Here is a 27462-nt window from a genome sequence, read left to right as displayed (position 1 = left end):
CTTGGAATATTTCAATAACCAAGGCTACAAATATCCAATTAAAATGGATTTTTTCTACTCCCTATTCCCAAAATTCCTCCAGCAGCATTTTCCTAACTTTTCCTTAAAAAAACCCAGGAATTCTCCATGGAAGAAAACAATTCTGACCCTGAAGAATTAATTAAATCCAGGACTTTTCCACCCAAATCCCTCGGGAATGAAGGAATTTTTTCCACAATAAAAACACCGTTTATTTATAAATCCATTTCCCTGCTTTTATTCCATGTTTTCCACTCCTGTACAATTCCAAGCTGATCCATATTTTTTATTTTTAATTTTTTTTTCCTTTGGGGAAAAAAACCCAAAAAAAAAGAAACAAACCTCCACAAATCTTATGGAAAAACGGGTGCTGGGTGCCTCTGGAATTTGGGAATTCCAAGAACTTTTAAAATAAAAAAAAAAAAAACAAAAAAACAAACCAAAACGTTTTCCCAAAAAACATGCAGATTCCGGTAGAAAATCGGAGCTGGCAGTGAAAAATCAACCCAAAATCTTTCTTTTAAATGGATTTTTTCGGGTTTCTCGTCACAGTCTTAGTCCCAAATCCTGGATTTTCTGATCCTAAGGAAGGCAGCGTTTTCCAGGATGGTTTTTTTTTTAAATAAAGTTGATAATTAACAATCCAAAAGAGGGAAATCCAAGGAAAAGTTGGGTTTTTCTGCCCCTCCAATGGGAATTTTTGGGGCAGAAATTGGGAAAATCAAGGTCGGGACAGGAAAAGCAGCACCAATCCCAAAAACTGCTGGCGTGGAATGGTGGCTCCACAATTCCCAAGCCAAGTTCCCTCAAAACTCCCTAAAATTCCACCAAAATTCCATTACAATTCCAGATTTCCATTAAAAAAGCCCCAAAATAGCTGAATCTTGGCAGCCAATCCGAAGGAATTTTCCGTAAAAACGGGGAATTTTTGTCTTCTTGGAAAAAATCTGGGCACAAACAACGTCAAATTCCCACTGCTAAAAACCAGGAATTATGGTACAAGTGAGGTAAAGAAAATTCCCAAAAAATATCCACCCACGAGAGAGAATTCCAAGGAAATACCAACACAGTGAATCCAAGTCTGGGGTTTTTTTTTCAGTTTTTTTTTTTTCAAATTTAAAAAATAAAGAAAAAAAACCCATGAAAATCCTCCCAAAAAATTGGCAGAAACGGCAAATCTGCAAAAATCCCAGAAATCCGTTGGGAACTGGGATCTCATCTGTTTGTTCCGAAAACTGGGCACGTCCTTTGTTTTGGGGCCAAAAATTTGGGAATATTCTTTGATTCTGGGGCCAAAACTTGGGAAAATCCTTGGGGTTTTGGGGCTAAAAAATGGGAATATCCTTTAATTTCTGGGGCGCTTTTGGCTCTCCAGAAACAGGGAACATCCTTTCATTTTTGGGGCCAAAACCAAGCAATTTCCTTTAATTTCGGCGGCCAAAAATAGGGGATATCCTTCAAGTTTGGGGGCAGAAAATTGGGAATAGCCTTCAATTTCTGGGATGTGTTTGGATCTCCAAAAAACAGGGAATATCCTTTAAGTTCTGGGGGCCAGAAACAGGGAATATCCTTCCATATCTGCGGCAAAAAACTTGGAATATCCTTCAATTTTCGGGCCCAAAACCAGGGAACACACCCCTTCCACTCCCGGCGCTCCTCGGCCTCTCCAAACCCAGGAATTTCTGGGATGAATCCGTCACTTTTTTTTTCCTTTTTTTTCCGGGAATTCTCAAATTTCCATCAGATCCAAATCCGCCTCCTCGAAGCCGTAGAAGGACTCGGCCTCGCTCTCCCCCTCGAAGAGCCGGTGCAGGATTTCGGGATCGGCCTCGGGGTCGTCGTTTTCCGGGAATTCCGGGGACGATTCCCTGGTTTTGGCGATTCTCAGCCTCTCCTCCATGGTGGCGATCAGCTCCTCCTGCTCGTCGCCGTTGCGCCGCGGCGATCCCGAATCTCCGGCCGGCCCCGGCAGGACGCTGGCCACCAGGAAAGATTTCTGGATCAATTCCGGGCAATTCCCGAGGATTTCCAAAGCTTCTCCCAGCCACCCCAGCAGCAGCTGGAGCAGCGTGGAGGAGTCGGAATCCACCAGGTCTTTCGCCCGTTCTTTCCATTTTTTGTGGAGGAAATTTTTCAGGGATCTCTTGACGCAGACGTCCAGCGGCTGGATGCGGGAGCTGCAGCCGGCCGGGATGACGGCTGGCAGCGCCCCGGCCGCGCTGAGCACGGCCAGCACCTCCTCGGACAGGTGCGTCCGGTGGCAATCCAGGACCAGCATCCCTTTGGAAGCGCCGCCTCGGCATTCCGTGTGCTTCCTCCACACTCTGGCCGCCCACAATTCCATGATCTCGTCATCGCCGCAGCCGTCCTCCTTGGACTCCAGCAGGATGGATTTGGGAAGGGCGGCCGGACAGGGGAGGCGACCCCTGGAGATGACCAGGGCGGGGAGGACGCTGCCGTCGGCCAGCACGGTCAGCACCAGCTCGCACCACGGCTCTCCGTTGCCCACGGTCTGCAGCGCGCTCTCCTTCCGCTCGTCGCTGCCCAGCACCTCCGCGTCCAGGAAAAGGGAGATTTCATCCACGGCGGCGATCATGGCCAAGGGCAGCTCCTGCGTGTGGATCTGGCGCTGCACGAACTCGATGAAGGCTCCGGCGTTGCCCTGGATCTCCTTGGGAAGAGGGTGGGCGACGCCGCGGCGCGTGTGGGTGCTGAGGTGGTGGCGCAGCATGAACCTGACGGCCCACTCGTAGGAGATCTGGAACCCTCCCTCCAGGGCCCGCCCGATCTTGGTGGCCTTCTGGAAGAGCGTCTCCTCGTTGACCGGCAGCTGCTGCTCGCGCTGCGTCAGGACCCACTCGGCCAGCTTCTCCTCGGCCTCCAGGCTGAGGTACTTGCCCTCGGGCAGCTCGGGGCGGTCGTCCTGGAAGGCCTGGAAGCGCCGGAGCCAGCGGCGGATGCGGCGCGGCGGGTTGCGGAAATGCTGGGCCGCCTGCTCCGTGCTGGAGCAGAGCGCGAACAGGACCACGCGCAGCTTCTTCACCGACAGCTGCTCCTTTTTGGAGGGCTCGGGGTCCTTCTGGGCAGGGTCCGGCGGGTTTGCGGAGGGGTCTGCGTCGGGGGGCTGGGGGGTTGGGGTTTTCTGGGGGTTCTGGGGTGGGGTTTGGGGTTTTTGGGGGGTTTGGGGTTTTGGAGGGGGAGGAGGGGAGGGGGTTTGGCAGGGCGGGGGTTGTGGCGTGTCCTGGGTGTGCCTGGAAAAAAGGGGGATTGGGAAAAGTGAAATATTTGGGGTGTTTGGAGGAAAGGGGAGGGAAAAAAGGGGGAAGAAGAGGAAAACGAGGGGAGGAAAAAGGGGGATTGGGAAAAGTGAAATATTTGGGGATTGGGAGGAAAGGGGAGGGAAAAAAGGGGAGAGAAGGAGAAAAAAGGGGCAAGAAGGGGAAAATGGGGGGTAAGGGAAAAAAAGGGAGAATAGGGAGGGAATAGGAGGGAAAAAAGGGGGAGGAAAAAGGGGAGAAAAAGAGGGGAAAAGGGAGGGAAAAGGGAAAACAAGGGGAGAAAAAAAGGAAGGAAAAGGGGGGGGAAAAGATGAGAAAAAATTCCCAGTCCCATGGAGTGGGGGGCATGAGGAGAAACAGGAATTTTTGGCTTACCTGGAATGTGATATCCAAGAAGGCCCTGGAATAAAACACAATATTTCAGGTTTTTATTCTGATTCACTTGAGGTGTTTTAGGCTTTACTTCTATTTCATTTTATTTCAGAGGAATTGGGGATTTGTGGGAATTCCTGGAAAAGCTGGAATCAAACCAAGCTCCCTCATGAATGAATTCTGAATTTCCAACCCATTAAAATAAAACAAAATTAATTCAGTTTATTCCCAACCCGAGCTCCAGAATATGGAGATTTCTTGGATTTTGGCCGGAATTTGGGGTTTTTCTCGTTTTTCCCCTTTTTTTCCTGGTTTTACCTTGGACAATGATGTTGCTGGACTCGTGGGAGGGGTTGAACACCAAATGTTTGGCCATGGAGTCACCCTCAGAGGTGACGAAGAGGCAGGAGGAGCACGAGAGCCTCACCCCGCTGGGAAATGGGGGAAAAAAGAGGAGAAATGGAAAAAAGGGGGAAAAAATAGGGAGAATGGGGAGGAAAAAGGAGAAAAAAAGGGAAAAAGAGGGGAAAGAAAAAGGGAGGAAAATAGAAGGAGAAAGAAAAACAAATAAACTTTAATATCAGATATAAAAATGTGTCTAATCCCTCATTAATAACTAAATCATTGATATATAAATCATTATTATTTATTGTTAGTGATTAAACTTGTAATAACTAAATTGATAATAATTAAACATTAAATAATAATTATTAATAATTAAAATGTAAAATACCACCCCATTGAAGCACAATGGAATGGGACCCATAAATCCCAAAATCCTGGACTTTTCCCCAGAATAAAAAAGGTTAGGAATTCCCAGGGGCTAGAATTACCCTGGAATTGGTATTTTGGGAATTTTTTCCATACCTGGCTGTGTAGTTCTTGAACAAAGCCAAATATTTAGGGCTTTTCCGGGGAACGTGGTTGCTATAGAGGGAAAAAGATGGAAATGTCACGGATAATCTGGAGAAAGGCTGTAAAATCAAAGAAAACACCCCACAAATAATAAAAATCCCCTAAAAAACTCTATTAAATTCCCTAAAAATCAGACAAGACACATGATGAATCCATATAAAAGATCCTATAAAATTAATATAAATACCCTAAAAAATTAATATAAAATTCTCTAGATTATGTAACATATCCTATAAAATACCCTATAAATCCATTGAAAATAACCCATATAACCCATAAAAATTCCCCTATAATATCCACACAAAATCTCATCTAAAACCCCGTAATATTCCCAATGAAACTCCACAAAATCCCCTATAAAATAATACAAAATCCTCCATAAATCCATATAAAATATCCTAAAAAAAACACAAAAATCACCTATAAACCCACAAAAAATCCCCGATAAAACACTGGAAAAGTGCTCAGGAGCCCAGAATTGTTCCCAAATCCTGGATTTTTCCATCCTTGACCATGTGGTTGCCGTATGCGTGTGAGCAGCGGGAATTCCCCCATTTTTCACCATTTTTGCCCCGTTTTTTGTTCTCATTTTTTCCCAAAATCCCATTTTTTGCCCCCAGACCCCGTACTTGACCATGTGGTTGCCATGTGCGTGTGAGCAGCAGGAATTCCCCCATTTGTCACCATTTTTCACCACTTTTGCCCCGTTTTTTTGTTCCCATTTTTCCCCAAATCCCCTTTTTTCCCCCCAGACCCGTACTTGATCATGTGGTTGGCGTAGGCGCGGGAGCAGCAGGTGCTGTAGCGGCACAAGGAGCAGTGCACGTAGGTGGGGAAGTGGTTGGGGAAGTCGGGGATCTCAAAGCTGCACTCCAGGCACGTCTGCCGGCCCAGGCCGCTCCTTGGGGCAGAAAACGGCAAAATCCGTCAAAATCCGTCAAAACCACGACTTTGGGAGGGCTTCTCTGGGACTGGGGAGGCTGGCAGGAAAGGGGATGGGAGGATTTGGGATGGGCTTTTGCTACAAATGAATGACTATTTAAAACTAATCAATATTAATGAGCTAAAATTATCAATAGTATCAATATTCCAGGATGGCATTCCAGCTTTAATTCCCTGTTTTCCAGCTCCACCTTTCCAAACCAACCTCAGAATTCCCACCTTTTCCCCCAGAATGACACAATTTTCTCCCAGAATTTCCCCAATTTTTCCCAGAAAATCACTGATGTTTTCATGCCAGCTCTCTTGGGGACGCTTCAATGGCTGGAGAACCCCAAAATTCCCATTCTTTCCCCAAATTCCCATGTTTTCCCTGTTTTTCCCTTAACTTCCCCCAAAATTCCTGTTTTTTCCAGGAAAAGCACTGACATTTTTTTGCTGGCTCTCTTGAGGATCCCATGGTGGCTGGGGAATCCCAAAATTCCCAGGTTTTCCCAAAATTCCCGTTTTTTCCCGAAATCCCCTCTTTTTCCCCAAATTCCCGTTTTTTCCTGAAATCCCCGTTTTTTCCCCAAATTCCATTTTTTCCCGGAAAAGCGCTGACGTTTTTTTGCCGGCTCTGCGGGGGGCGTTGCGGTGGCACAGGAAGAGGGGCTGGGGGTCGGAGGAGGATCCCAGGGGAGCCGGATCCGGGCCCATCCCGTGGGAAGGTTCCAGCGGCAGCGCGCGGGGCTGGCCCCGGGACGCCCGGATCGTCACCTGGGGGAGCACAAAAAATCGGGAAATTGGGATTTTCCACGGGGAATCTGGGGTTTGGATGAATTCCCAATCAATGCCATGAAATACCCAATTAGTTCTATGAAAAGAACCAATTAACTCCAGGAAACATCCAATTAATCACAGGCAATATCCCATGAATCACAGTAAATTCCCAATGAACCCCATTAAATTCCCAATTAATTCTACAAAATTCAGTGAATCCCATTAAATTCCCAAGGAATCCCAACAAATTCCCAATGAATCCCAGTAAATTCCCAATGAATCCTACCACCAAACTCCACAAAAATCCACTCAATCCTATAAACCCCTCCCCAAATCCCCCCTTTATTCCCACCCCTTTCCCCATCCCCACCACCCCCAGCCAACAAAAGCCCTGGGAATTTTTCCGGGAATTTTTCCAGGAATTTTTCCAGGAATGGCATGCCTTGGTGCCGGGTTTGAGCCCCTCGAGCTGCTTGGGCTTGCGGAAGGTTTTGTGGTGCTGCAGCTTGTGCTCGATCTTGTCCTTGGCAAACAGGAACTGCAGGCGGCACTTGTTGCAGTGGTACACGCTCTTCTTCTGGAAAAAACCCATCAACGTTAATTAATTATTAATTGTTTCATTAGGTATTGATTGTTTATTAGTTATTAAATAGGTATCAATTGTTTATTGAGTATTGAATGGATATCAGGACTGAAAATTGCACTGGTTGCAGTGGTACAGCTCTCCTGGGAAAAAGCAGTAATTCGTATTAATTAATTATTCGTTCTTAATTATTTAATAGTTATTAAGTACCTATTAACTGTTTACTGAGTATTAGGTGGGTATTAGAACTGCAGGCAGCACTTGTTGCAGTGATACACGCTCTTCTTCTGGAAATTATTATTAATTAGTTGATAATCATTAAGTAGGTATAAATTATTAAGTAGGTATTAGTTATTAAGTATTTTTCCCAAGGAACTCGCTGGAACTGGGGCTCACCTGGCGCTCATGAAGTGCTGCTGGAAGGCGCTGCCGTTCTTGAACATCTTTGGCAACTCCCAAATCCCATCTTTTCCCATTCCCACCCAGACCCAGTTAACGAATCCCTCCTCGTTCAGCATTCCCAAATCCCGTTTTTCCTGGGAATTCTGGCTCACCTGGTGCCTCATGAAGTGCTGCTGGAAGGCGTTGCCGTTCTTGAACACCTTGAGGCAGTAGGGGCACAGGAGGTGCCGCGTGTCCTCGTGGATCAGCCGGAAGTGGCTGTCCACCTCGGAGTACAGCGACGAGCGGTACTGGCACACCTGGAAAACCCGGGAAAACCCGGGAAAACCGGGATTGGGGGCGGGGAAAACGGGGGAAAAATCCTGGGATTTGGGGCGTTTCAGCAGCAGGGTGTGGGAAAATCCCAGTTAACAGGGAACAATTCCATGGTTTTCCATACCTGGCACACACAGGGGATTACTCTGGGATTTCTGGGGTGGGAACTGGGAATTGCAGGTGGGAATTCCGGGAGTTTTCCTTACCTGGCAGACGTAGGGCATCTCCCCGGGTTTGTGGGTGTCCTTCATGTGCTGCAGGAAGAGTGGCTCGCTCTCGAACGCCCACTCGCAGATCTTGCACTTGGCTGCCCCAAAAAACAGGGAAAAATGGGCAAAAGTTGGGAAAATGTGGGAGTTGGAGGTGTGGGGAAAGGCAGAAGGGGGGGAAAAGAAGGGAAAAGAGGGAAAATAAGAGGGAAAAGAAGAGGGAAAAGCAGGAAAATAGGGAAAAGGGGGGAAAGGGAAAAATGGGGGGAAAAGGGAGGGGAAAAAGGGGAAAAGAGGGGGAAAAATGAGGGAAGAGAAGAGGGAAAAGGTGGAACTGGGACTGGAGAAGTAAAACTTGGCTGAGATTTGGGGTGGATTTTGTGGTGACCTTGAGCAAGGGGTGAGGGAGGAGTGACAACTCTCCTTCCATAAATTCCCACTAAATCCAGGAGGAAAATCCCAATTTAGGGACAAAAAATTCCCAGAAAAGCATGACCTAGTGGACTTTTAGGAGTTGTGCACATTCTCCAGGTGGAATTGCGGCTGGAGAAGTGAAACTTAGCTGGAATTTCGGGTGGACTTTGTGGCGACCTCAAGCAAGACGTGAGGGAGAAGCAACAATTTTCCCCGCCCAAAACCCCGACGATCCAAGAGGAAATTCCCAGGTGAATCCCAAAGGGAAGCAGGAAAAGCACTGACTGCTGGACTCGTAGGGGCTGTGCACGTTCTCCAGGTGGCACTGCAGCTGGAAGGGGGTGCTGAAGTGGCGGTAGCAGTGCTGGCAGATGGTGTGCACGTCCACCTCGCCGTTCTGCTGGTCCAGCTCCACGTGGTGCTTCATGTGGTTCATGAACCTGCAGGGACGGAATTCCCGGAGATTCCCATTCCTCATCCGGGGAAAATGCACTCTGTGCATCGCTCCCAGCTCGGTTTGGGGTTATTCATGGTTAATTCCTGGATAATTCCTAACTGGGGGTTGTTCTTGAGGTGCTCAGTGCAGTGGGGGCAGCAGTGCCCATCTCCCTCTGCCCCTCATTCCCACAATCCCAGCCCATTCCCAGGTAATTCCCACATTCCCAGGTAATTCCCACAATCCCAGCCCATTCCCAGGTAATTCCCACATTCCCAGCTCATTCCCAGCCCATTTTTCCCCAGCCCTGGATAACTCCTCACTGGGGGCTGGTTTCTTGAGGTGCTCAGTGCAGTGGGGCAGCAGAGCCCCCATCCCACTGCCCATGACTCCCACACCACTCCCATCCCATTCCCGGGTTTCTCCCGGGTAATTAACGGACAATTAACGGCTAACGAAGGGCTGATGGCTCACCGGATGTTGTTCTTGAGGCGCTTGGTGCAGTGGGGGCAGCGGAAGGAGGTGGGCACCCTGGGGCAGGGGGGCACGGCCGCCCCCTTGCCCCCATCCCGCCCATAGTAGAACTCATCCACCAGCATGATCAGCTTGGCCTGGGCGGGGTCGGCCCCGCCCTCACCTGGCTCAGGTGCGGCCTTGGGCGGGGTCGGGGGCGGGGCTGGGGCTGCGCCCTGGGCAGGGGAGGGAGCCTTGGCCGAGGGCGGGGTGGGCTCGGAATCCAGGGATTTGCGTTTCTTCAGGAATTCCACCAGCTCTGGGCAGCAGTACTGTGGGAACAGGGTAATTAACAGCTGCTCATTAATTGGGGCTGGGGTAATTAATGACTGGGGCTGGGATTAATCGCTGCTCATTAAACTGGGGTTGGGATAATGAATTTGGAAACATTGAACTGGGTCTAGAATTAATCCCTTCATTAAGGCGGGTCTAGAATTAATAACTGGGTCTAGAACGAATCCCCACTCATTAAGCCAGGTCTAGAATGAATCCTGACTTGTTTAACTGGGTCTGCAACAAATCCCCCCGTTAAGGCGGGATTGGAATGAATCCCCACTCATTAAGGCAGGTCTAGAATGAATCCCCACTCATTAAGGCAGGTCCAGAATGAATCCCGACTCGTTAAGCCGGGCCTAGAGCCCCCCAGCCCAGGGATGATGACTTACACACATGTGGCCCCGCAGCGCCTCGGTGACGCGGAACTGCGAGTCGCACTTGGGACAGACCTTGCGGCCCCCGTCCTGGAAATCCAGGCTGGGAATGGGAGAGGAGCTGCCTGCAGCGGGACAAACACGGATCAGCTCCCAGCGCCACCACTCCCACACTCGTCAATCCCAAAAAAATCCCTAATTCCCCACTTTTCACAGCCTTTGTCCCACAAAGCCTCCCAAAATTCCTCAGTTTTTGTTTTTCTACCCCAAAAACCATCTTAAACCACCTCTTGCCTCCCAAGAACCCGGAGCGCGCCTTAAATCCAAGCTCTGCCTCGCGGCGCCGCGGCGTTCCCGGGGTTTACCTTTGCGGGGCGCGGCTGAGGCCGAGGCCTCGCTGGCGGGGCCGCGCTGGGCCGTGCCGGGGCTGCTGTTGGCCACGGCCAGCGCGGCGGGGCCGTGGGCCAGCGAGGGCACCGTGCCCAGCGTGTTCACCAGCTTGGCCACCTCAGGGCCGCCGGCGCTGCTGCCGCCGTCACCAGGCACGCCCGGGCGCTTCACCGTCACAAAGCTGGCGATGCTCACTGCGGAGGGGAGAGGATTCCATGGAATTCCCGACGGGAACTGGGGTGGGAATTCAGCCACCTCCTCCAGTTCCCTCCTTGAGACTTCACCAGAAATGGCTTGGACAAAATTCCAGTGAAATTCCAGCCAGGAATTCTCAAACTGAACCACATTTTTACCCAAACTGCCCCAGATTCTCCTCATTTCCCAATCTGTGAATAAACTCTGACCCAAGAGCAAACTCAGGCCCAACTCCCAGCCCTGCACCCTGGCTCCCATGGATTCTTCCATGAGAATTCCTGCAGGAACTCAGGCCAGGATTAGGAACTCGGGCCTGGATCAGGAATTAGAGATATGATCAGGAATTTGGGCTTGGATTGGGAACTTGGGCCTGGATTGAGAATTTGGGATATGAACAGGAACTCAGGCCAGGAGCAGGAACTCAGGCCTGGACCAGGAATTTGGGATAGGATGGGGAACTCAGCCCAGGATCAGGAACTTAGGCCCGGATCAGGAATTTGGGACAGAATGGGGAACTCAGGCCAAGATAAGGAACTCAGGCCCGGGTCGGGAATTTGGGGCATGACCAGGAACTCAGGCCCGGATCAGGAATTTGGGATACCATCAGGAACTCGGTGACTCACTCTGCTGGGGCGCCTGGGCCTGGGGCACGGTGCTGCGCAGGGTCAGCGTGGCCGGGATGACCGTGGCGAAGGCGTTGGTGGCCGGCCGGCCGGGCCCGGCGCTGCCCGGCCGCACCTGCGCCACTGGCGAGAACACCTGGGGAACGCCAACTGCCGGTTTAACAAACTGGGTACCTGGGGCTTCAAACACAAACAGAGAGCCGTGATCTGACCCCAGTCCCAAGAAATACGGGATTTACAGCTTTATTTGGCGTTTACAGCTTTTATTCCTATTAATGATGATTATTAGTATTATTAATGATGATCACCTGGCACAAAGGTGACAGGGCCCACTGGCCCATGAGGCTCTGCACTGGCCACACCTCATCACCCTCACCATTATCAGCATTACTCCCATTACTAGCTATTACTGAACGGTTCTAGTTTGATTAATTAATTAATTACCTGGCACGAGGGTGATGGGCCGGACGGTCTGGCCCTGCTGGACATTGAGCACGATGCCCACCTGGTTCATGGGGCTCTGCACGGGCCGGACGTTCTGCACCGGGAACCCCTGGAGCCCAAGGGATGCATCAGCCCCAAAACTGTCCCAAACCAACCCAAAGCCGTCCCAGGCCAACCCAAAACCATCCCACACCAACCCAAAGCCATCCCAGGCCAACCCAAAGCCGTCCTACACCAACCCAAAAATAATCCCAGGAATCCAACAGATCCGTCACCCCCAGGCCATTCCTGAGGGAATTCCAACCCCAAGAATATCCCAAACAAACCCAAAAATCACGCGGGATTGGGGTTGGGCTTTGGGATTGAGATTTAGGACTGGGTTAAGGACTTGGATTGGGGTTTAGGACTGAGATCAGTATTAGGGTTTAGCATTGGGATCAGGATTGGAGTTTGGGGTTCAGGATTGGGGTTCAAGGAAAACAAAACCTCTGGAAGGTTTGAAGTTTTGTTGAGCCAAATCCTCCACGGGATCCAACCCCCATCCCACAGCCCTGGGGGATTTTGGCGCGACGGGCAAAGAAGCACCAAAACCAGAGCGAGATATGGGAATTTTCCCCGGGACAGCGCGGTTTTCCCAGGGGTGTCCCGCGGAGCGTCGGGCCAGGAGCTCACCTGGGTGGTGATGAAGATGGGCTGGGTGCCCGCGGGCGGGTTGGTGCCGTGGTTGGCGTTCTGCATCAGCTGCACCGGCCGCAGCAGGGGCTGCGTGACCACAGCGCCCAGACCGGGCGCGGGGCTCTGCGCCAGCAGCAGCGACTGCCCGCCCGGCTGCACCGCGGCATTCCCGCCTGGAAACAGCCACAGCACCCGTGGGGAACGGGGAAATTCAGGGGGACACGGGGGGAGAAATCCGGGGAAATATGGGGGGGCAATGGGGGAAAATCCAGGGGAATATGGGGGGAAATCCAGGGGAATATGGGGGAAAATCCAGGGGAATATGGGGGAAATCCAGGGGAAAAGGGGGGAAATTCAGGGGAACATGGGGGAAAATCCAGGGGGAAACTCCAGGGGAATATGGGGGAAAAATCCAGGGCAATATGGGGAAAAATCCAGGAGAAAAGGGGAGGAAATCAGAGAAATATTAAGTGGGGGAAAGGGACAAAATTAAGAGGGAAAAGGGGGACGATCCATGGGAAAATCCATAGGAATATGGGGGGAAAAGTCCACGGGAATATGGGGGGGGGAATCCATGGAAAAAGGGGAAATGTAATTGGGGAAATGGGAAAGTCGGTGGGAAATATGGAAAATCAGTGAGAAAATGGGAAACACCAGTGGGAAAAGGGGGGAAATGAAGTGGGAAAGGGAAAAAAATTGGGGAAGATGAAGAGGGAAAAGGGGGAAATGACCTGTGGGATTTTTTTCCATGGAGTTGTAATCCTCCACCACGGAGTCCTCGATGACGTCGCTGATTTTCTGCCATGGCTCCAGCTCCTCCTCCTCGCATTCCATGAAAAGATCCGTGTCTGCCATCCTGGAAAAACGCGGGAAAAACAGGAATTTGGCACTAAGAAATTCGCAGGGAAGTTTTTTTCCATGAGGAGGAATGGGAATAATGAGTTTGGGCTGGTTTTGGACACCAAAATTCCAAGGGAAAACAAAAGGAGCTGGCAATTTTCAGGTTCTGGGGTTGTTTGTTTTTTTTCCAAGGAAATCTGTGGAAAATTCCTGGATTTGACAAAAAGTGGAATTTTTTCCCTCCTCTCCCACTCAGGAGTTCCAGGTTATTTCTCTGGTTTAAAATCTCTGTTTCTTTACAAGGGAACCCATGAAATTTGGGATTAAAATCCCCAGGATTGACTCAAAATTGGAATATTTTGCCTCTCCCACTGAGGAATTCCAGGTAATTTTAAAATTTTTAAATAAAAAAAAATTAAGATTTAAAAAATCCCAAAGGATTTTTGGTTATCCTGAGATTCCCAGCTTGGAATGAGCAGCAGGAACTTCTGTCTGGAGCCTTTAATTAAAATTAGAATACAATAAAAATACTGGGAGGATAATTCCAAGAATTTTGGGATCAAAGGAAAAATTTGCAGAGATAAAAACAAAAATTAACCAGAGCTTCCCACCCTGGGAATTCTCTCCATCACTTCAGCTTGGGATGAGGGGAATTGTGGAAAATTCTCCTGGAATGGGGGGAAAAAATGAGATTTTGTTGTCTCCCACCCCACAGGCAGAACCTTGGAATGCTCTCCTGCCTCTTCCCAAAAAATTCCTCACCTCCAGGCCTCGGGAAGCTGGAAAAATAATCCAAAGAATATCAGCAAAGGTTGGTTTTCCTTGGCTTTGAGGTGGATAAAACACCCAAATTAAATGTTAATAATAATTACTAATTACTAATAATAAATATTAACAATTACTAATTCTAGCAGCCCTAAAACATCCAGGAATTGGGAAAATTCTGAGAATTTTGAGGAATTTGGGAAACAAAATGCAAATTTCTTTCGGGACTACACCCTTCACCTTCCCATCTATTAAAAAAAAACCAGGAAAAACCTCATCCCATTAATTAATCAGATTTAACTTGTGCTAATTAATCATTAAAATCTTCTAAAATGCACTTTTTTTTTTTTCCACCCCCAGCACCTTTGGGAATTTTTCTGGAGAGGATCCCTCCCATTCCCTGCCCACACTGGGATCAGGTGAATCCCAATAAAATCCAGTGAATCCCAATAAAATTAGGTTTTTGGGAAGCAGACTTGCATCCCTCCCCAGCTCCCTGGCACATCCCAGCCTCAGGGAATTCCAGGAAAACCTCAAGCACTGGGAATTTTCAGAGCAGCATCCTCAGGGGATTTGGGGGATGGAATCCCAAATCCTGCTGGAGGAAGGGAATTCCTGCGCTCCTGAGCCTCTCCCAGGAGTTTTGGTCTCCTGGCTTGCCCAGGGGAGAAAATGAGGAGTTTTCCCATTTTTTCCTGCTTGGATCCGGGCGGGATGAGGGGATGGGGCCGCTGCTGAGGGTGACAGCGGAGGGACAGGAACAGGGACAGGAAAAACTGGGAAGAGAGGCGAGACGGTGATCCCAAATCCCTGAGAAGGAGGCTGGGATCCCAATCCCAAATCCCTGAAGAGATAGCTGAGATCCCTGAGGGGAAGAGTGCTGGGATGGCAATCCTGGATCTCTCAGGAAAAGGCTGGGATGCCAATCCCAAATTCCCGAGGAAGAAGACCGGGATGCCAATCCCAAATCCCCGAGGAAGAAGACCGGGATGCCCAGTCCCTGCGGGCGAGGGCTCCCTCCCCTCACGGCGCTGGACAGGGGCACTCACTCAGCGAAGGTGAAGCACCAGCAGGCCAAGGATGATGGGGGTGGTCTCACCCTGCAAACCGCTGATCCCAGACCCTCCCCTTTCCCTTAGCCTCCCCTAAAAACCGGGAAAAGGCCGCTTCTCCCGAGAACTCCGGTAAAAGCCCCCACACACACCCTCAGCGTATTGTGGCGGCTAAGAAAGAGAGTGAAAAATAATCCCCGTGCCCAACATGGCCGCCCACCAGCGAAGCAGCGCCGCCAAAGAGAGGAGGGGGCGGCAGCACCGGCAGAGGGGGGAATGGACGGACACGACCGCCCCTTCCCTACCCCGGCGCTGGCGACCGGGGGGGAGACCGTGAGGGAACCGTGAGGGGTCCCCCGGTGTGGCGGGAGGGGGTGCGCGGAGGGAGCGGCGGCGGGGCCGCATCACCGCCGCCCCCCTCTCCTGAGGGCGGCCGCTTCACCGCGCCCCCCGCGCCGTGAGGGCTGCGCGCAGATCCCTCCGCGTCCCTCAGCGCCCGCCCGGGCCCGGCGGGAGCGGCCGCCGGAGCCGCCGCGGCTCCTCCCCGGCCCCTCCTCGGCACCCCGAGCCCTCCCTCCTCCTTCTCCTCCTCCTCCTCCTGCTGCTCTTCGCCTCCTCCTCCTCCTCCCGCCACCGCTTTGTGTACGGCGCGCTCCGGCCCTGCCGCCCCCCCTCCTTCATTCCCTCCTTCTCCCCCATTCCCGGGCGGTTCGAGCCGGTTCCACCGTCACCGATCCCCCCCCCATCTCCATCTCCCGCCGCCGCCACCCCCGGGGGGGGATCGCCGCCTTCATCCCCCCCCTTCCCCGCGCCCCCCGCCTCACCTTCCTCAGCGCTGCCGCCGCTCGCTCCTACGGGGCTCCGCCGCTCTCCGGGCGAGGCGACCCGCAGGGCGCGGGGGCAGGTGGCATGAGCCCCCACCCACACTTGGCGGGATGCTGAGGAGGAGGAGGAGGATGAAGATGGTGATGAAGAAGAAGGAGGAATTATCCCTGGCTCTGCTCGCCCTCTCTACGTTCTGCCGGGGGGCGGCTCCGTGCTTGGCGTGCGTATGGGTTTTTTCCCCCCCCTTCCTCTACTTCACCCCTCACGGAAAAGGGGGGGGGATAAGAAAAAAAAGGTCGTCGGGCCCGGCGGGCTGATACAGGCGCGCGGCGCCCGCAGCCGCACCACACACAACACACACACCACACACACAAAAAGGGGACCTGGCCGGCGGAGGGATACCGCTGACGTCACTTCCGCCTGCGCGCGGTGACGTCACGGGGGCCGGGCCCTGAGGCGGCTGAGGGAGGGAAGGGGAAGGGAGGGAAAATGGCGGCGCCGGGTCGCGACCCCCGCCCGCTCCTCAGCGCTCTGTGCCTCACGGATCCGCCTCTGCTGCGGGGCCGGGGGGCTCTGAGCGGGTCAGGGCTTGGGGAGCGGCGGGATGAGCGGCCGGCGCTGCCCCGCGGGCTGAGGCGATGCTCCCGGGCCGGTGTCCCGCGCTCGCTGCGAGCGGCCCGAGAGCCCCTCAGGGCCGGGCGGGCTGTGAGCAGCGGTCAGCCCGCACAGCTCAGGGGTGCTCGGGGCTCCCGGCCGAAATCTCCCAGCCGAGGCCAAAATCGTCCAGCTGAGGGCACTAATTCTCTACCTGAGGTAAAAATTCTCCACCTCAGGCCAAAATTGTCCAGATGAGGGCAATAATTCTCTACCTGAGGTAAAAATTCTCCATCTCAGGCAAAAATCGTCCAGCTGAGGGCACTAATTCTCTACCTGAGGTAAAAATCCTCCCCCTGAGGCCAGAATCGTCCAGCTCAGGGCAATAATTCTCTACCCGAGGTAAAAATTCTCCACCTCAGGCAAAAATCGTCCAGCTCAGGGCAATAATTCTCTACCCAAGGTAAAAATTCTCCACCTCAGGCCAGAATTGTCCAGATGAGGGCAAAATCTCCAATATGGGGCAGGCGTTGGTAAAACAGCCAAAAAAATGAGTGAAAAACAGCCAAAAATTGGAAAAAAATAATTTAAATATCCTTAATAATAAAGGAACAATCCCAAAATAACCATTAAAGTATCTTTATTCATAGCAGAAAAATAGCTTTTTTCCCCCTCCTTTTCCTGGTGGTTCATGGAAAAAGCAGGGATATAAAAAAATGTAAATATTTTGGAAATTCCAAAATAAGCATTCCCTGGGAAGAGGAAAAAAAAAAAGGCAGATTCCTTAAAAATTCCATACTAAAGAAATAATCTTGAATTTAAAAATTAATTCTCATTATGGACAACCCCAGCAGGAATTAGGAATGAAATCCTGATTTTCCAGAGGAAACAAAAAAATTTTTTTTTTAATTTTTTGGATTTTTTTCCACCCAGAAAAGCCACAAAATATTTTGAAAAGTTGCTGAAATCCCTTGGGAGAAAATTCCCTGGAAACATTCCCAAAATCCCGAGGTTTTGAACCAAAACTCCTCCAGGAAACATTCCCAAAATCCCAATTTTTTAAGCCAAAACTCCTCCCTCCTTCGCTATTCCCAAATTCTTTCTCCAGGCTGAAAAAAAAAATTAAAAATTTTAAAAAATAAAAAATAAAATAAAATAAAATAATTAAAAAAACCAAAACAGGAAAATTTGCAATAAAAAGGATAAAATCGCAAAAGACAAAATAAAATAATTAAAAAAAAAAAAAAACAGGAAAATTTGCAATAAAAAGGAGAAAATCGTGGGGGAAAGCGGGAATTCCACGGAGGGAGAAGTTTGGAAGTTTCCCTTTGACATTTTAAGGTGGAATTTTGTTTTTTCCGAGCCCTTGGCTCCTCCTCTCCCAAGCCCCTCCCCTTTCCCCTGGGTTTCCGAGCCTTCCCCGGCTGTTCCTCCACAAAAATCCAAGGAAACTCCGGGAATTGCCATTCCCAGCTCGGGCCAGGATGGGTAAGAGATCCCAAAATCCCAAACGATCCCAAAACACCCCAAAAATGCCGGGATTTGCTGCTTTTGGCTTCCCGGGGGAGGGAGGGGTCCAAGTCGAGCTTTTTCCTGGGTTAAAATATTTAAATATTCCCTAAAACCCCTCTGGGTTTAAACTAAGAGCTGGAATTCCTTCATTAAAATCCACTTTCCCTCGAATTAACTGGGAATTTATAATCCCTAACCTTGTAAAAACTGGGAGAAACTTTTGGATTTGCTGCTCGGGAAGAGGAAAAACCCTTGGAAAAATCCTTAAAGATCAGATTTGAGTGTTTTCCTGACCTATTGCATATTTTTGGGGATAAATCCTTGATTTCCAGGGTACTTTTCCTGATTTTTTTCTTTTTTTTTTTTGAGGACAGAACCTCTGATTTCCAGGAACTTTGACTTTTGGCTCTGTGGAAAAAGTGGGAGGGGCCAAAAACTTGGAAACCGTTTCCATGGGGATTGTTGGGAGATCAAACCAGAGGGAAAATAGCAGGAATTTTGGGATCAAACCCAAACAAAAATGAGGGCTTTTTTTAGGGAATGTGTAGCCAAAAAAATATCAATATTCTAACCAAAAATATCCTGAATTTCCTAGAAGTTTTTCATTCCCAAGTGGAATTTTTTGAGGATTTTTTTGGCTCCAAGTTCCTGGAAGTTAATAAAAAACTTAGGGAATGATTGACACGCCTGGAAGGACCTGGCAGCTCCAAAAAAATGGGAATTATGGAAGGAAATAAATCCTGGAATGCTCTGAAAAATGAACTCCCTAAATTTCCTTGGGGATTTGGGGCTTTGGGAGAACATTCCTGAAGTTCCTAGATTTTTTCCAGTGACTTCTCTGGTTTTTTCATTTGAATCTGAATTTTATTTTTCCCATATTTAATCTGGATTTGCCTCCCTGGGACTTGGAATATTTTGATATTAAATATGAATAATAAATATCCTGGGATTCCAAAGAAATCCCCATTTTTTCCAGCCCTTGCTAAAATCCCAAATTTATCCCTCCTAATCTGACGCTTTGGGATAACAAGGAGAGCCAAAAATTGGGAATGAGGAATGAGAAACTGGGAATAAGGAATTGGGAATGGGGAATTCCATGGATTTAAGGCTGGGAAATGGCAGTGGGGAATTGGCAGTGAGGAGCCATTGGAAGGCCCTGAATTCCCAGGATTTTTGGGCTGGGAATGATGGAGCTTTGCCCTTTTCCAGCAGGAAAATGCGGAGCGTGCGGGCCGGGCTATCCCAGCCCTCTGGAGGCCATGAAAGGCAAGTGCTGGGCCGGCATTCCCAGACCCTGGAGCTGCTTTGGGATGGGGCAGGGGAGGCTGGGAAAAGCTGGAGTTGGGGCTGAGGGCGGCGTGTTCCCGCAGGGCCCCGGGAGCAGCTGCTGTACCTGCCCTGCATCTACCGCAACACCGGCCGCGGCATTCCCGACTTCCTGGCCACCGTGGATGTGGATCCCAAATCCCCTCGGTACTGCCAGGTACGGGCCTGGAGAGCCCGGGGGAATCCGGGGAACCTGGGATCCCAAATCTGGGAAACTCCAGGAGAACCTGGGGTCCTGAATCTGGAAAAACCCGGGGGAATCTGGGAAAATTCAGGAGAACCTGGGATCCTGAATCTGGAAAACCTGGGAGAACCTGGGATCCTGAATCCGGGAAAATCCAGGGGAACCTGTGATCCCAAATCTGGGAAACTCCAGGAGAACCTGGGGTTCTGAATCTGGAAAACCTGGGAGAACCTGGGATCCCAAATCCTGGAAAATCCAGGTAAACCCGAGCTCCCAAATCCAGGAAAAGCAAGGCTCCCAAATCCAGGGAAAGCAGGACTCCCAAATCCAGGGAAAGCCAGGCTCCCAAATCCAGGAAAAGCAAGGCTCCCAAATCCAGGAAAAGCAGGACTCCCAAATCCAGGGAAAGCAGGACTCCCAAATCCCTCCGGGCCCCGGCGGGGAGGGCACTCCCGGCACTCCCAGAGCCGGGAGCTGGAGCGGGCCCATTGCAGGTGCTGCATCGCCTGCCCATGCCGCACGTGGGGGACGAGCTGCACCACTCGGGCTGGAACGCCTGCAGCAGCTGCCACGGCGACCCCGCCAGATCCAGGGATTTCCTCATCCTGCCCAGCCTCGTCTCCTCCCGCATCTACATCGTGGACGTGGCAACCGATCCCAAGGCTCCCAGGCTCCACAAGGTTTGGAACTCCCCACTTTTTCCCTGCTTTTTTTCCCACTTATTTTGCCCTTTTTTCATCGTTTTATCCCAATTTCTTCATTTTTTTTTCCCCACTCTGATTTATTCCCTTTTTTTCTCTCTCTTTTCCCCCTTTTCCCTTCAAACATTCCCACAAACCTTTGCCCACAAATCCCCATTTCCCCCCCACACCTATATTTTCAGGAATTTTCCCCGTTTTTCCCTGTTCCAGGTGGTGGAAGCTGAGGAGCTGGCCCGCAAGGCGAACGCCGCGTTCCCGCACACTTCGCACTGCCTGGGCTCCGGGGAGATCCTCATCAGCTGCCTGGGGGATCCTGATGGCAACGGAAAAGGTTCGGAATTCCTCCAGATTCCATCAAAATATCCCCAGGCATTCATTTTCCTGCAGAATCCATGGAATACTTAGAATTTTCCTGAAATTTTTAGCACATTCCTGCAGTTTTTAATTGATTTTCCAGGCTGCTTTTATGTTTCATTTAATAAAAAAATGAAAATAGATGTAAATAATAATTTGCTTTATATAAAGCAAAATAATCTTAGGAATTATTATTATTATAGGAAAGGATAAAATGCTAGGAAATTATTTTTATTACCAATAATAAAATAATGGGAAATAATTTTAGGAACTGTTATTATTATTACTATTGGTAACAACAACAACAATAATAATAGTAATAATAATAGTGATGTGTAAATCAAAAATTAATTTGCTTTATTTCAAGCTCTATAAGTCTCTCCAAACTCCTTTTTTTGGGATTTTTTTCCAGGCACTTTCGTCCTCCTGGATGGAGAAACCTTCGAAGTGAAAGGAAATTGGGAGAAAGGAGGAAAAATCCCAAATTTGGGCTACGACTTCTGGTACCAGCCCCGGCACAACGTCCTGCTCAGCACCGAGTGGGGTGTCCCCAAAGTCCTGAGCCAGGGATTCAATCCCAAGGATGTGGAGAAAGGTCAGTGGGAAATCCTGGAAAACTCCATTTTTGAGAGCAGAAACTCATAAAAGATCCAATTTTTGAGAGTCAAAACTTCTAAAAAGAATCCAAATTTTGTGTGGAAATTGCTAGAAAAAAATCCAAATTTTGACCTTAAAAACTCCTCAAAAATTCAATTTCCCACATGTAAAACCCCTTTAAAAAATCCCAATTTTTTTCCTAAATCCCTTTCTTACCCCCAGTTTTGCTCTGTACCACTGAAAAAACCGGGAATTTTGGGAACATCTCCCTTTCCCAGGGCACTACGGGCGCCGCATCAACGTGTGGGACTGGAGCGAGCGGCGCCTGGTGCAGGAGCTGGACCTGGGCACGGGCTCCGTGCCGCTGGAGATCCGCTTCCTGCACGAGCCGCGCGCCGCGCAGGGCTTCGTGGGCTGCGCCCTGAGCGGGCACATCCAGAGGTTCCACCGGGGCCCGGTGAGCCCCGGCACTCGGGGGAATCCCTGGGAATGGGGCTTTGGATGGGATTCCTGGCAGGTTTTATTGGGGTGGGGAGTGCCCTGAGCGGGCACATCCAGAGATTCCACCGGAGCCCCGTGAGCCCCGGCACTCGGGGGAACCCACTGGGAATGGGGGTTTTTCAATGGAATTCCTGGGGTTTAGGGATTTTTCCCAGGTTTTATTGGGGTGGGATTTGTGGGGAGTGCCCTGAGCGGGCACATCCAGAGATTCCACAGGAACCCCGTGAGCCCCCGCCACTCGGGGCAATCCGCTGGGAATTGGGGCTTTTCCATGGGTTTTGGAGGATTTTGGGCAAAAACTGCAGGAATCGGGGCTTTTACCATGGGATTCCAGAGGGTTCAGGCAAAACCTGCAGGAATGGGGGCTTTTTTCCTGGGATTCCAGAGGGTTTGGGGCAAAATGTGCAGGAACTGGGGTTTTACCTTGGGATTCAGGAGGGTTTTGAGGTTTTTCCGTGAAATTCCTGGGATTTGGGGCAAAACCTGCAGGAATCTGGGCTTTTGCCATGGGATTCCAGAGGGTTTTTGGGGTTTTTTTCATGGAATTCCTGGGGTTTTAGGGGAATCACTGAGGTTTTACTGCTGTGGGATTGTGGGGTGGGGTGGATATCCCATGTGTTTTGGGAATTTGGGAAGAATTCCATGCTTTCTGTCCCTCAGGAAGGAAAATGGGAAGCGGAGAAGGTGATTGAGGTGCCCAGTAAGAAAGTCCAAGGATGGCTCCTCCCAGAAATGCCAGGTGGGAGAAATTTGGGGAAAATTTGGGAATTTTCTTGTGGACCCAGAGCAGATTTTGGTGGAATTCTATCCTTAAATGGCAAAAAATTCCAAATGTTGGGGTCTTTTTGAGGGAGAATTTTGGGATGAGCAAAGGAACCCTGGAGTGGGATCTGATCCTTGCTGGGGGTGGGATTTCCCAGGAAAATTCTTGGAATTTGAGTCTGGGTTTGCTCAGGAATGATCCTAGGAATGCTGGAGAGGCTTGGAACAATTCCCAAGGTTGATGTCCCATGAAAATCCTTGGAATTTGCATTTGAATTGGCTCCATCCTTTTTTTCTCCATAAAATCCCTGGAATTTGGGTCTGGATTTCCTCAGGAATTCTGGAAGTTCCCCCGGGAATTCGGGAATAATTCCCGAGGTTGATTTTGTTCCTCCCACCTCCTTCCCAACCCCATTTTTTGGCATTTCCACGCGGGAACTCGGGGATTTCTGGGATTCTCTCAGCTCCGGTTCCCTGATTTTCCTCTGGAATTCCCTCGGGAAGGGCTGATCACGGATATCCTGATTTCCCTGGACGACAGATTCCTGTACTTCAGCTGCTGGCTCCACGGGGACGTGCGGCAGTACGACATCTCCGACCCCAAAAATCCCAAACTGGTGGGGCAGGTGAGGAAGAAATTCCAAAAAAAACCCAATTCCCACGGTTTTGAAGGGATTCATTCAGTTTTTCCATGGATTTTACCGGTTTTCCAGGTTTTTCTTGGAGGAAGCATCTCCAAAGGGGGAGGTGTGACCGTGGTGGAGGATCGGGAATTGCGGGATCAGCCAGAGCCGTGTGTGATCCAGGTGAAGATTCCCAATTTTTTTTCCCTATTCTTCCCAGATTTTTGGAAATTCCCGACATCCAAAACCCCTCCTGAGGTTGTTCCCACCTGGATTTTCCTTCTTTAGGGATAGGTTTCATCCCATAAATCCCAATTTTCCCTCAGGAAAAAATCGTGGAATTAAGAAATTTGAGGAAAAATTCACGGATTTTCCACTTCAAGCATTAATTTATGGTTTTTCTATGGAAAATTCTGGGATGGGGAATAAAAAATCCCTTGGACACCCCCAGGAAATTCTGGAATTTTAACCCCTGGAATTATTGGAAAATCTCTTGGTGAGGTGAGGATGGGACAAAAAGAACCAGACAAGGGAATTCCTGCCAAAAAATGAGAAAAACCCTTGGATTTGGTGTCTCCCACAGGGTTTTTCCAACTTTAATCATTCCAGAATCCTCTAAAAAAAATTCCAGAGAATTCCAAACCATCCTTTATTCCCTGACTGATCTTCAGCCATTCCAGTGCTCGTGTCCTGAGGCAAAAATTCCTTTTTCTCCCCAAAATTGAGGATTGGCCGCTCCTGACTCCGGGATTTTGGAGCCCCTGGATGGTTTTTTCCTCTGTAATTCCCCAAAGACTCCATTTTCTCCCCAAAGCTGGGGATGGCACTCCAGGATTTCGGAGCCCCTGGCTGTTTTTCCCGTTGCAGGGGAAGAGGATCCCGGGGGGGCCGCAGATGCTGCAGCTGAGCCTGGACGGGCGCCGGCTCTACGTGACCACGTCGCTGTTCAGCGCCTGGGACCGCCAGTTCTACCCCAGCCTGCTCACGTGAGCCCTGATCAATAACTCTGGGGTTACTGCCTAATTACCGATCAATAACCGGCTAATAATCGCTTCTTGTTATCGGTTATTGGCTGGTTATTAATCAGTAATGGCTGATCGTTGGTTGGTGGTGAAGTGGTTGTTAGTTGAGTGTTAAATGGGTGTTAGTTGATTGTTAAATGGTTATTAATTGATTGCTAATTGGTTTTTAATTGGTTATGCATTAATAATTTTTCTTTGTAAATTATTAATAATTAATAACAATAATTAATAATTCATGACCAATTAATAATTGGTTGTTAATTCCAAAGGTTGGGGTCGTTTTGAGGGGGAATTTTGGGGTGAATTTTGGGTTATTAGTTGGTGATCAATTCCGTAGTTTTAATCGCATCAGCAAAGCCTTTTCCCAGCCCCAACCCCTTTTCCCAATTTTATTTTTTTTAATTCCCGCATTTTTCCCGGGTGTTCCAGGGAGGGCTCGGTGCTGCTGCAGCTGGACGTGGACACGGAGCGGGGGGGCTTGGCCGTGAATCCCAAATTCCTGGTGGATTTCGGGAAGGAGCCGGGCGGGCCCTGCCTGGCGCACGAGATGCGCTACCCGGGGGGGGACTGCACCTCCGACATCTGGCTGTGATCCCGGAATTCCGGGAATGTTCCGGAATAATTGGGATTGGGGGGATGTGGGAGTGCACCTCTGACATCTGGCTGTGATCCCGGAATTCTCTGCTCCCATTCACTGGTTTTCCTCTGGAATTCCCTCGAGCATGGATATCCTGATTTCCCTGGATGACAGAATATTCAGGAATATTTGGGAATGTGGGGATTGCACCTCCTACACCTGGATGTGATCCCAGGAAATTAGGAATTTGGGGACTGCACCTCCAACATCTGCCTCTGAACCCAGGAAATTCAGGACTTATCCCATTTTTTCCTGCTCTTTCCTCTCTCCATCTCTTTTCCCAGGGAATTTGGGGTGCCTGGGGCTTTATCTTCTCCTGAAATTCCCATTCCAGAGCAGCCTCTCCTAAAATCACTCTGATATTATTGATCAAAAATCACAATAAAATTCTCCTTCCAGCAGATTAAATTACTTCTTTTTTAGGGTTTTTGGGCATTTTTGGCATTTTTTGTTTTAAAAAACCATGTCACTTTCCAACATTTTTCCACATTCTTTTGTTGTATAGAGATAAGACAGGGATAAAAAGGGGATAGAATAGGAATAAAATAAAAACTAAATAAGGGTAAAATAGTGCAAAATATGAATAAAATAGAGGGAGAAATAGAGAAGTACAAGGATAAAATAGAGGAAAAAACAGGGATAAATCAGAGGTAAAATAGGGAGAAAGTAGAAATGAAATGGAGAAGAATAGGGGCAAAATAGACGAAAAACCGGGATAAAATCGGCAGCTGGAAGCAGAGCCCCGGGAGCAGAGGCAGCGCCGGGAATTCCTCCCGGACCCTTCCCGCAGCCCCCGCCCCGCCCGTGCCCGGCCCCGCCGCCGCCCTCGGCCCCGGGGTTTGTTTGTCCCGGGCTTCTCCCGGGAATGAGCCTCGGGAAGCTGCAGCTGATGCAGGAAACAACTTTATTGATGGCAGGGAAAGCAGAGCCGGGCAGGGACAGGACAGGGCAGGGGTGGGGACAGGGCAGGGATGGGGACAGGGCAGGGATGGCCGGGAATGGCCCGGGGGATCCCGAACCCTGAAATCACCCGAGGGGACCCCAAAGCAGGAATCCCCCGTGGGATCCTTAAGCCCTGAATCACCCGGGGCACCCCAAAGCCCCGATCCCATCAGCCAGGGGACCCCAAAACTCCAAACCCCCCAATCCCATCACTCAGGCCACCCCAAAGTCCCAATCCCATCACCCAGGGCACCCCACAGTCCTGGTCCCATCAGCCAGGGGACCCTAAAGCCCTGATCCCCCCCAAAACCATCACCCAGGGCACCCCAAAACCCCAATCCCCCCCAATGCCGTCACCCGGGGCACCCCAAATCCCCAATCCCGTCACCCGGGGCACCCCAAAGTCCCAATGCCATCCCCCAGGGCACTCCACAGCCCCGGGTCCCGCGGCGCTGCCGGGCTGGCTCAGGGCAGGGTCACGGATTTGGCGTCGCCGCCGGGGAAGCGAATCTCGTGCGCCAGGCACGGCCCGTGGGGCTCCTTGCCGAAATCCACCAGGAAGTTCTTGTTCACGGCCAGGCCGCCCTTGTCCGTGTCCACGTCGAGCTGCAGCATCACCGAGCCCTCCCTGCGCGGGGACAGCACGGGCTGCAGGGGACAGCGACCCCCGGGCGCCCCGAGCTGCTCGGGGAGGGGTCCCCAGTTCCCATGGAGGGGACAGGATGGGCTCGGGGACAGCTTTGGGTCCCCAGTCCCTCGGGACAGGACAGACCCAGGGGCAGGAGGGGCTCGGGCTCGGTTCCCCCTCCCCAGCCCCCTGGCTGGGCTCAGGCCGGGCCCCCTTGGGCCGAGCTCAGCCGGGCTCCGCTCGATCCCCCCGGCCGGGAGCGGCTCCGGGAGCCCCGGGGGGGTGGCGGCCCCCTCCCCTCGCCCGCCCGGCCCGGGAGCCTTTGGCAGCCGGGAGCGGCTCACTTGAGCAGGCTGGGGTAGAACTGCCGGTCCCAGGTGCTGTAGAAGGAGTTGGTCACGTAGAGCCGCTTCCCGTCCAGGCTCAGCTGCAGCGAGGCGGGGCCGCCGTACACGCGCTTGCACTGGGACACACGGACTGGGGTTACTGGGGGCGCTGGGGCACGGGGACACAAGGACTGGGGGCACTGGAAGCACCGGTGGCACGGGGACACACGGACTGGGGGCACTGGGAACACTGGGACACACAGACTGGGGGCACTGGGGGTACTGGGAGCACTGGGACACAGGGGCTGGTGGCACTGGGAGAACTGGGAGTGGGGTTACTGGGGACCTAGGGCTGGATCCCAGGGGCAGTGAGAGCAGGCTCACACTCAGGTGAGCACACACACACTCACACTCACTCTCACACTCACTGTCCCCCTGTCCCCGCTCACCTTGACCACCAGCGGCTCGGGCTGGCACTTGAGCTCCTCGTCCCGGCACACGGTCACGGGGCCCCCTCGCAGGATGCTGCCCCCCACGAACACCTGCAAGGGCGGCGCTGGCACACGAGCGTTCCCCGGCCCGGCCCCCCGGCCCCGCTTGGGCCCCCGGCCCGGGGCTGCCCCTCACCTGCCCCACCAGCCGCGGCTTGCAGTTCCTGGCCAGCTCGTACTGCCGGATGTCCCCGTGCAGCCAGTTGCACACGAACAGGAACCGGTCGTCCGGGCTGATGACCAGGTCGGCGATGAAGGCTGCGGGCAGAGCCGGGGCTCAGGGCCGCGGGCAGAGCCGGGCCCGGCACACGGGGCTGGGCTGAGCCGGGCTTTGGGGCAGGGACCGGGACTGTGGGCTCAGGCAGGAGTTGGGCTCAGGCAAGATTCGGGGTCACCCCGCAGGCTCTGGGGTCACCAGCCAGCTCTGGGGTTACCGGCCGGGCTCTGGGGTCACCCCGCAGGCTGTGCCCGCTGCAGAACTCACCCAGGGCACAGGAATGCCACCCCCGAGGCCACACGCACCTGGCATCTTGGGCATGATCCAGCCCGACACGTCCTTGGGCGGGATGCGGATCACCTCCTCCACGGCCCAGTTGTCTCTCTGCACAGGGACACCGAGCCCGGCTCAGCCCGCGCTGCCCCCGCCC

General features: G+C 51.3%; 3 protein-coding genes across 5 annotated transcripts; 1 reads left to right on the top strand and 2 right to left on the bottom strand.

The window, feature by feature from the left end:
• Positions 1-232: 232 nt before the first annotated feature.
• On the bottom strand, positions 233-15752 carry POGZ (pogo transposable element derived with ZNF domain). Of its 2 annotated transcripts, none has more exons than XM_039715346.1 (18): positions 15615-15752; positions 12865-12989; positions 12131-12306; positions 11459-11567; positions 11015-11194; positions 10172-10390; positions 9822-9931; positions 9118-9428; positions 8493-8647; positions 7791-7891; positions 7422-7568; positions 6727-6861; positions 6127-6281; positions 5344-5484; positions 4536-4595; positions 3987-4099; positions 3672-3696; positions 233-3269 (listed from the first exon to the last, which is right to left on the bottom strand). In XM_039715346.1, exons 2-18 carry the CDS (start codon positions 12986-12988, stop codon positions 1748-1750), a joined length of 3783 nt encoding a protein of 1260 aa, XP_039571280.1. In that variant the 5' UTR covers position 12989; positions 15615-15752; the 3' UTR covers positions 233-1747. The 2 variants fall into 2 exon arrangements, with proteins under 2 accessions (XP_039571280.1, XP_039571281.1); XM_039715347.1 differs by having other exon boundaries at positions 6727-6858.
• On the top strand, positions 15691-24832 carry SELENBP1 (selenium binding protein 1). Of its 2 annotated transcripts, none has more exons than XM_039715349.1 (12): positions 15691-15835; positions 18931-18987; positions 19092-19204; positions 19726-19911; positions 20143-20263; positions 20699-20881; positions 21162-21340; positions 22045-22123; positions 22651-22772; positions 22860-22952; positions 23637-23755; positions 24221-24832. In XM_039715349.1, exons 2-12 carry the CDS (start codon positions 18981-18983, stop codon positions 24381-24383), a joined length of 1365 nt encoding a protein of 454 aa, XP_039571283.1. In that variant the 5' UTR covers positions 15691-15835; positions 18931-18980; the 3' UTR covers positions 24384-24832. The 2 variants fall into 2 exon arrangements, with proteins under 2 accessions (XP_039571283.1, XP_039571282.1); XM_039715348.1 differs by lacking the exon at positions 15691-15835 and adding an exon at positions 17572-17697.
• Positions 24833-25138: 306 nt separating this feature from the next.
• Positions 25139-27412, bottom strand: LOC120505121 (methanethiol oxidase-like). The gene is made up of 5 exons (XM_039715358.1): positions 27338-27412; positions 26952-27073; positions 26774-26866; positions 26343-26461; positions 25139-25998 (listed from the first exon to the last, which is right to left on the bottom strand). The coding sequence occupies exons 1-5, from the start codon at positions 27351-27353 to the stop codon at positions 25836-25838; spliced, it is 513 nt and encodes a 170-aa protein (XP_039571292.1). The 5' UTR covers positions 27354-27412; the 3' UTR covers positions 25139-25835.
• Positions 27413-27462: the final 50 nt, after the last annotated feature.

Source organism: Passer montanus, unplaced genomic scaffold (genome assembly GCF_014805655.1).
Source record: "Passer montanus isolate IOZ18808 unplaced genomic scaffold, ASM1480565v1 scaffold326, whole genome shotgun sequence".
NCBI classification, from domain to species: domain Eukaryota; kingdom Metazoa; phylum Chordata; class Aves; order Passeriformes; family Passeridae; genus Passer; species Passer montanus.
This window is presented reverse-complemented; position numbering and strand designations above follow the sequence as displayed.

Coding starts and splice junctions, on each gene's coding strand:
- POGZ (XM_039715346.1), bottom strand. CDS start 12,988: ATGGCAGACACGGATCTTTTCATGGAATGCGAGGAGGAGGAGCTGGAG. Junction 12,307..12,864: donor CATGGAAAAAAATCCCACAG/GTCATTTCCCCC, acceptor GGCTGTTTCCAG/GCGGGAATGCCGCGGTGCAG. Junction 5,485..6,126: donor CGCAGAGCCGGCAAAAAAAC/GTCAGCGCTTTT, acceptor TTCTGCCCCAAG/GAGCGGCCTGGGCCGGCAGA.
- SELENBP1 (XM_039715348.1), top strand. Junction 19,912..20,142: donor AGGCTCCCAGGCTCCACAAG/GTTTGGAACTCC, acceptor TCCCTGTTCCAG/GTGGTGGAAGCTGAGGAGCT. Junction 20,264..20,698: donor TCCTGATGGCAACGGAAAAG/GTTCGGAATTCC, acceptor ATTTTTTTCCAG/GCACTTTCGTCCTCCTGGAT.
- LOC120505121 (XM_039715358.1), bottom strand. Junction 26,462..26,773: donor CCGAGCCGCTGGTGGTCAAG/GTGAGCGGGGAC, acceptor CGTGTGTCCCAG/TGCAAGCGCGTGTACGGCGG. Junction 25,999..26,342: donor TTCTACCCCAGCCTGCTCAA/GTGAGCCGCTCC, acceptor GTCCCCGCGCAG/GGAGGGCTCGGTGATGCTGC.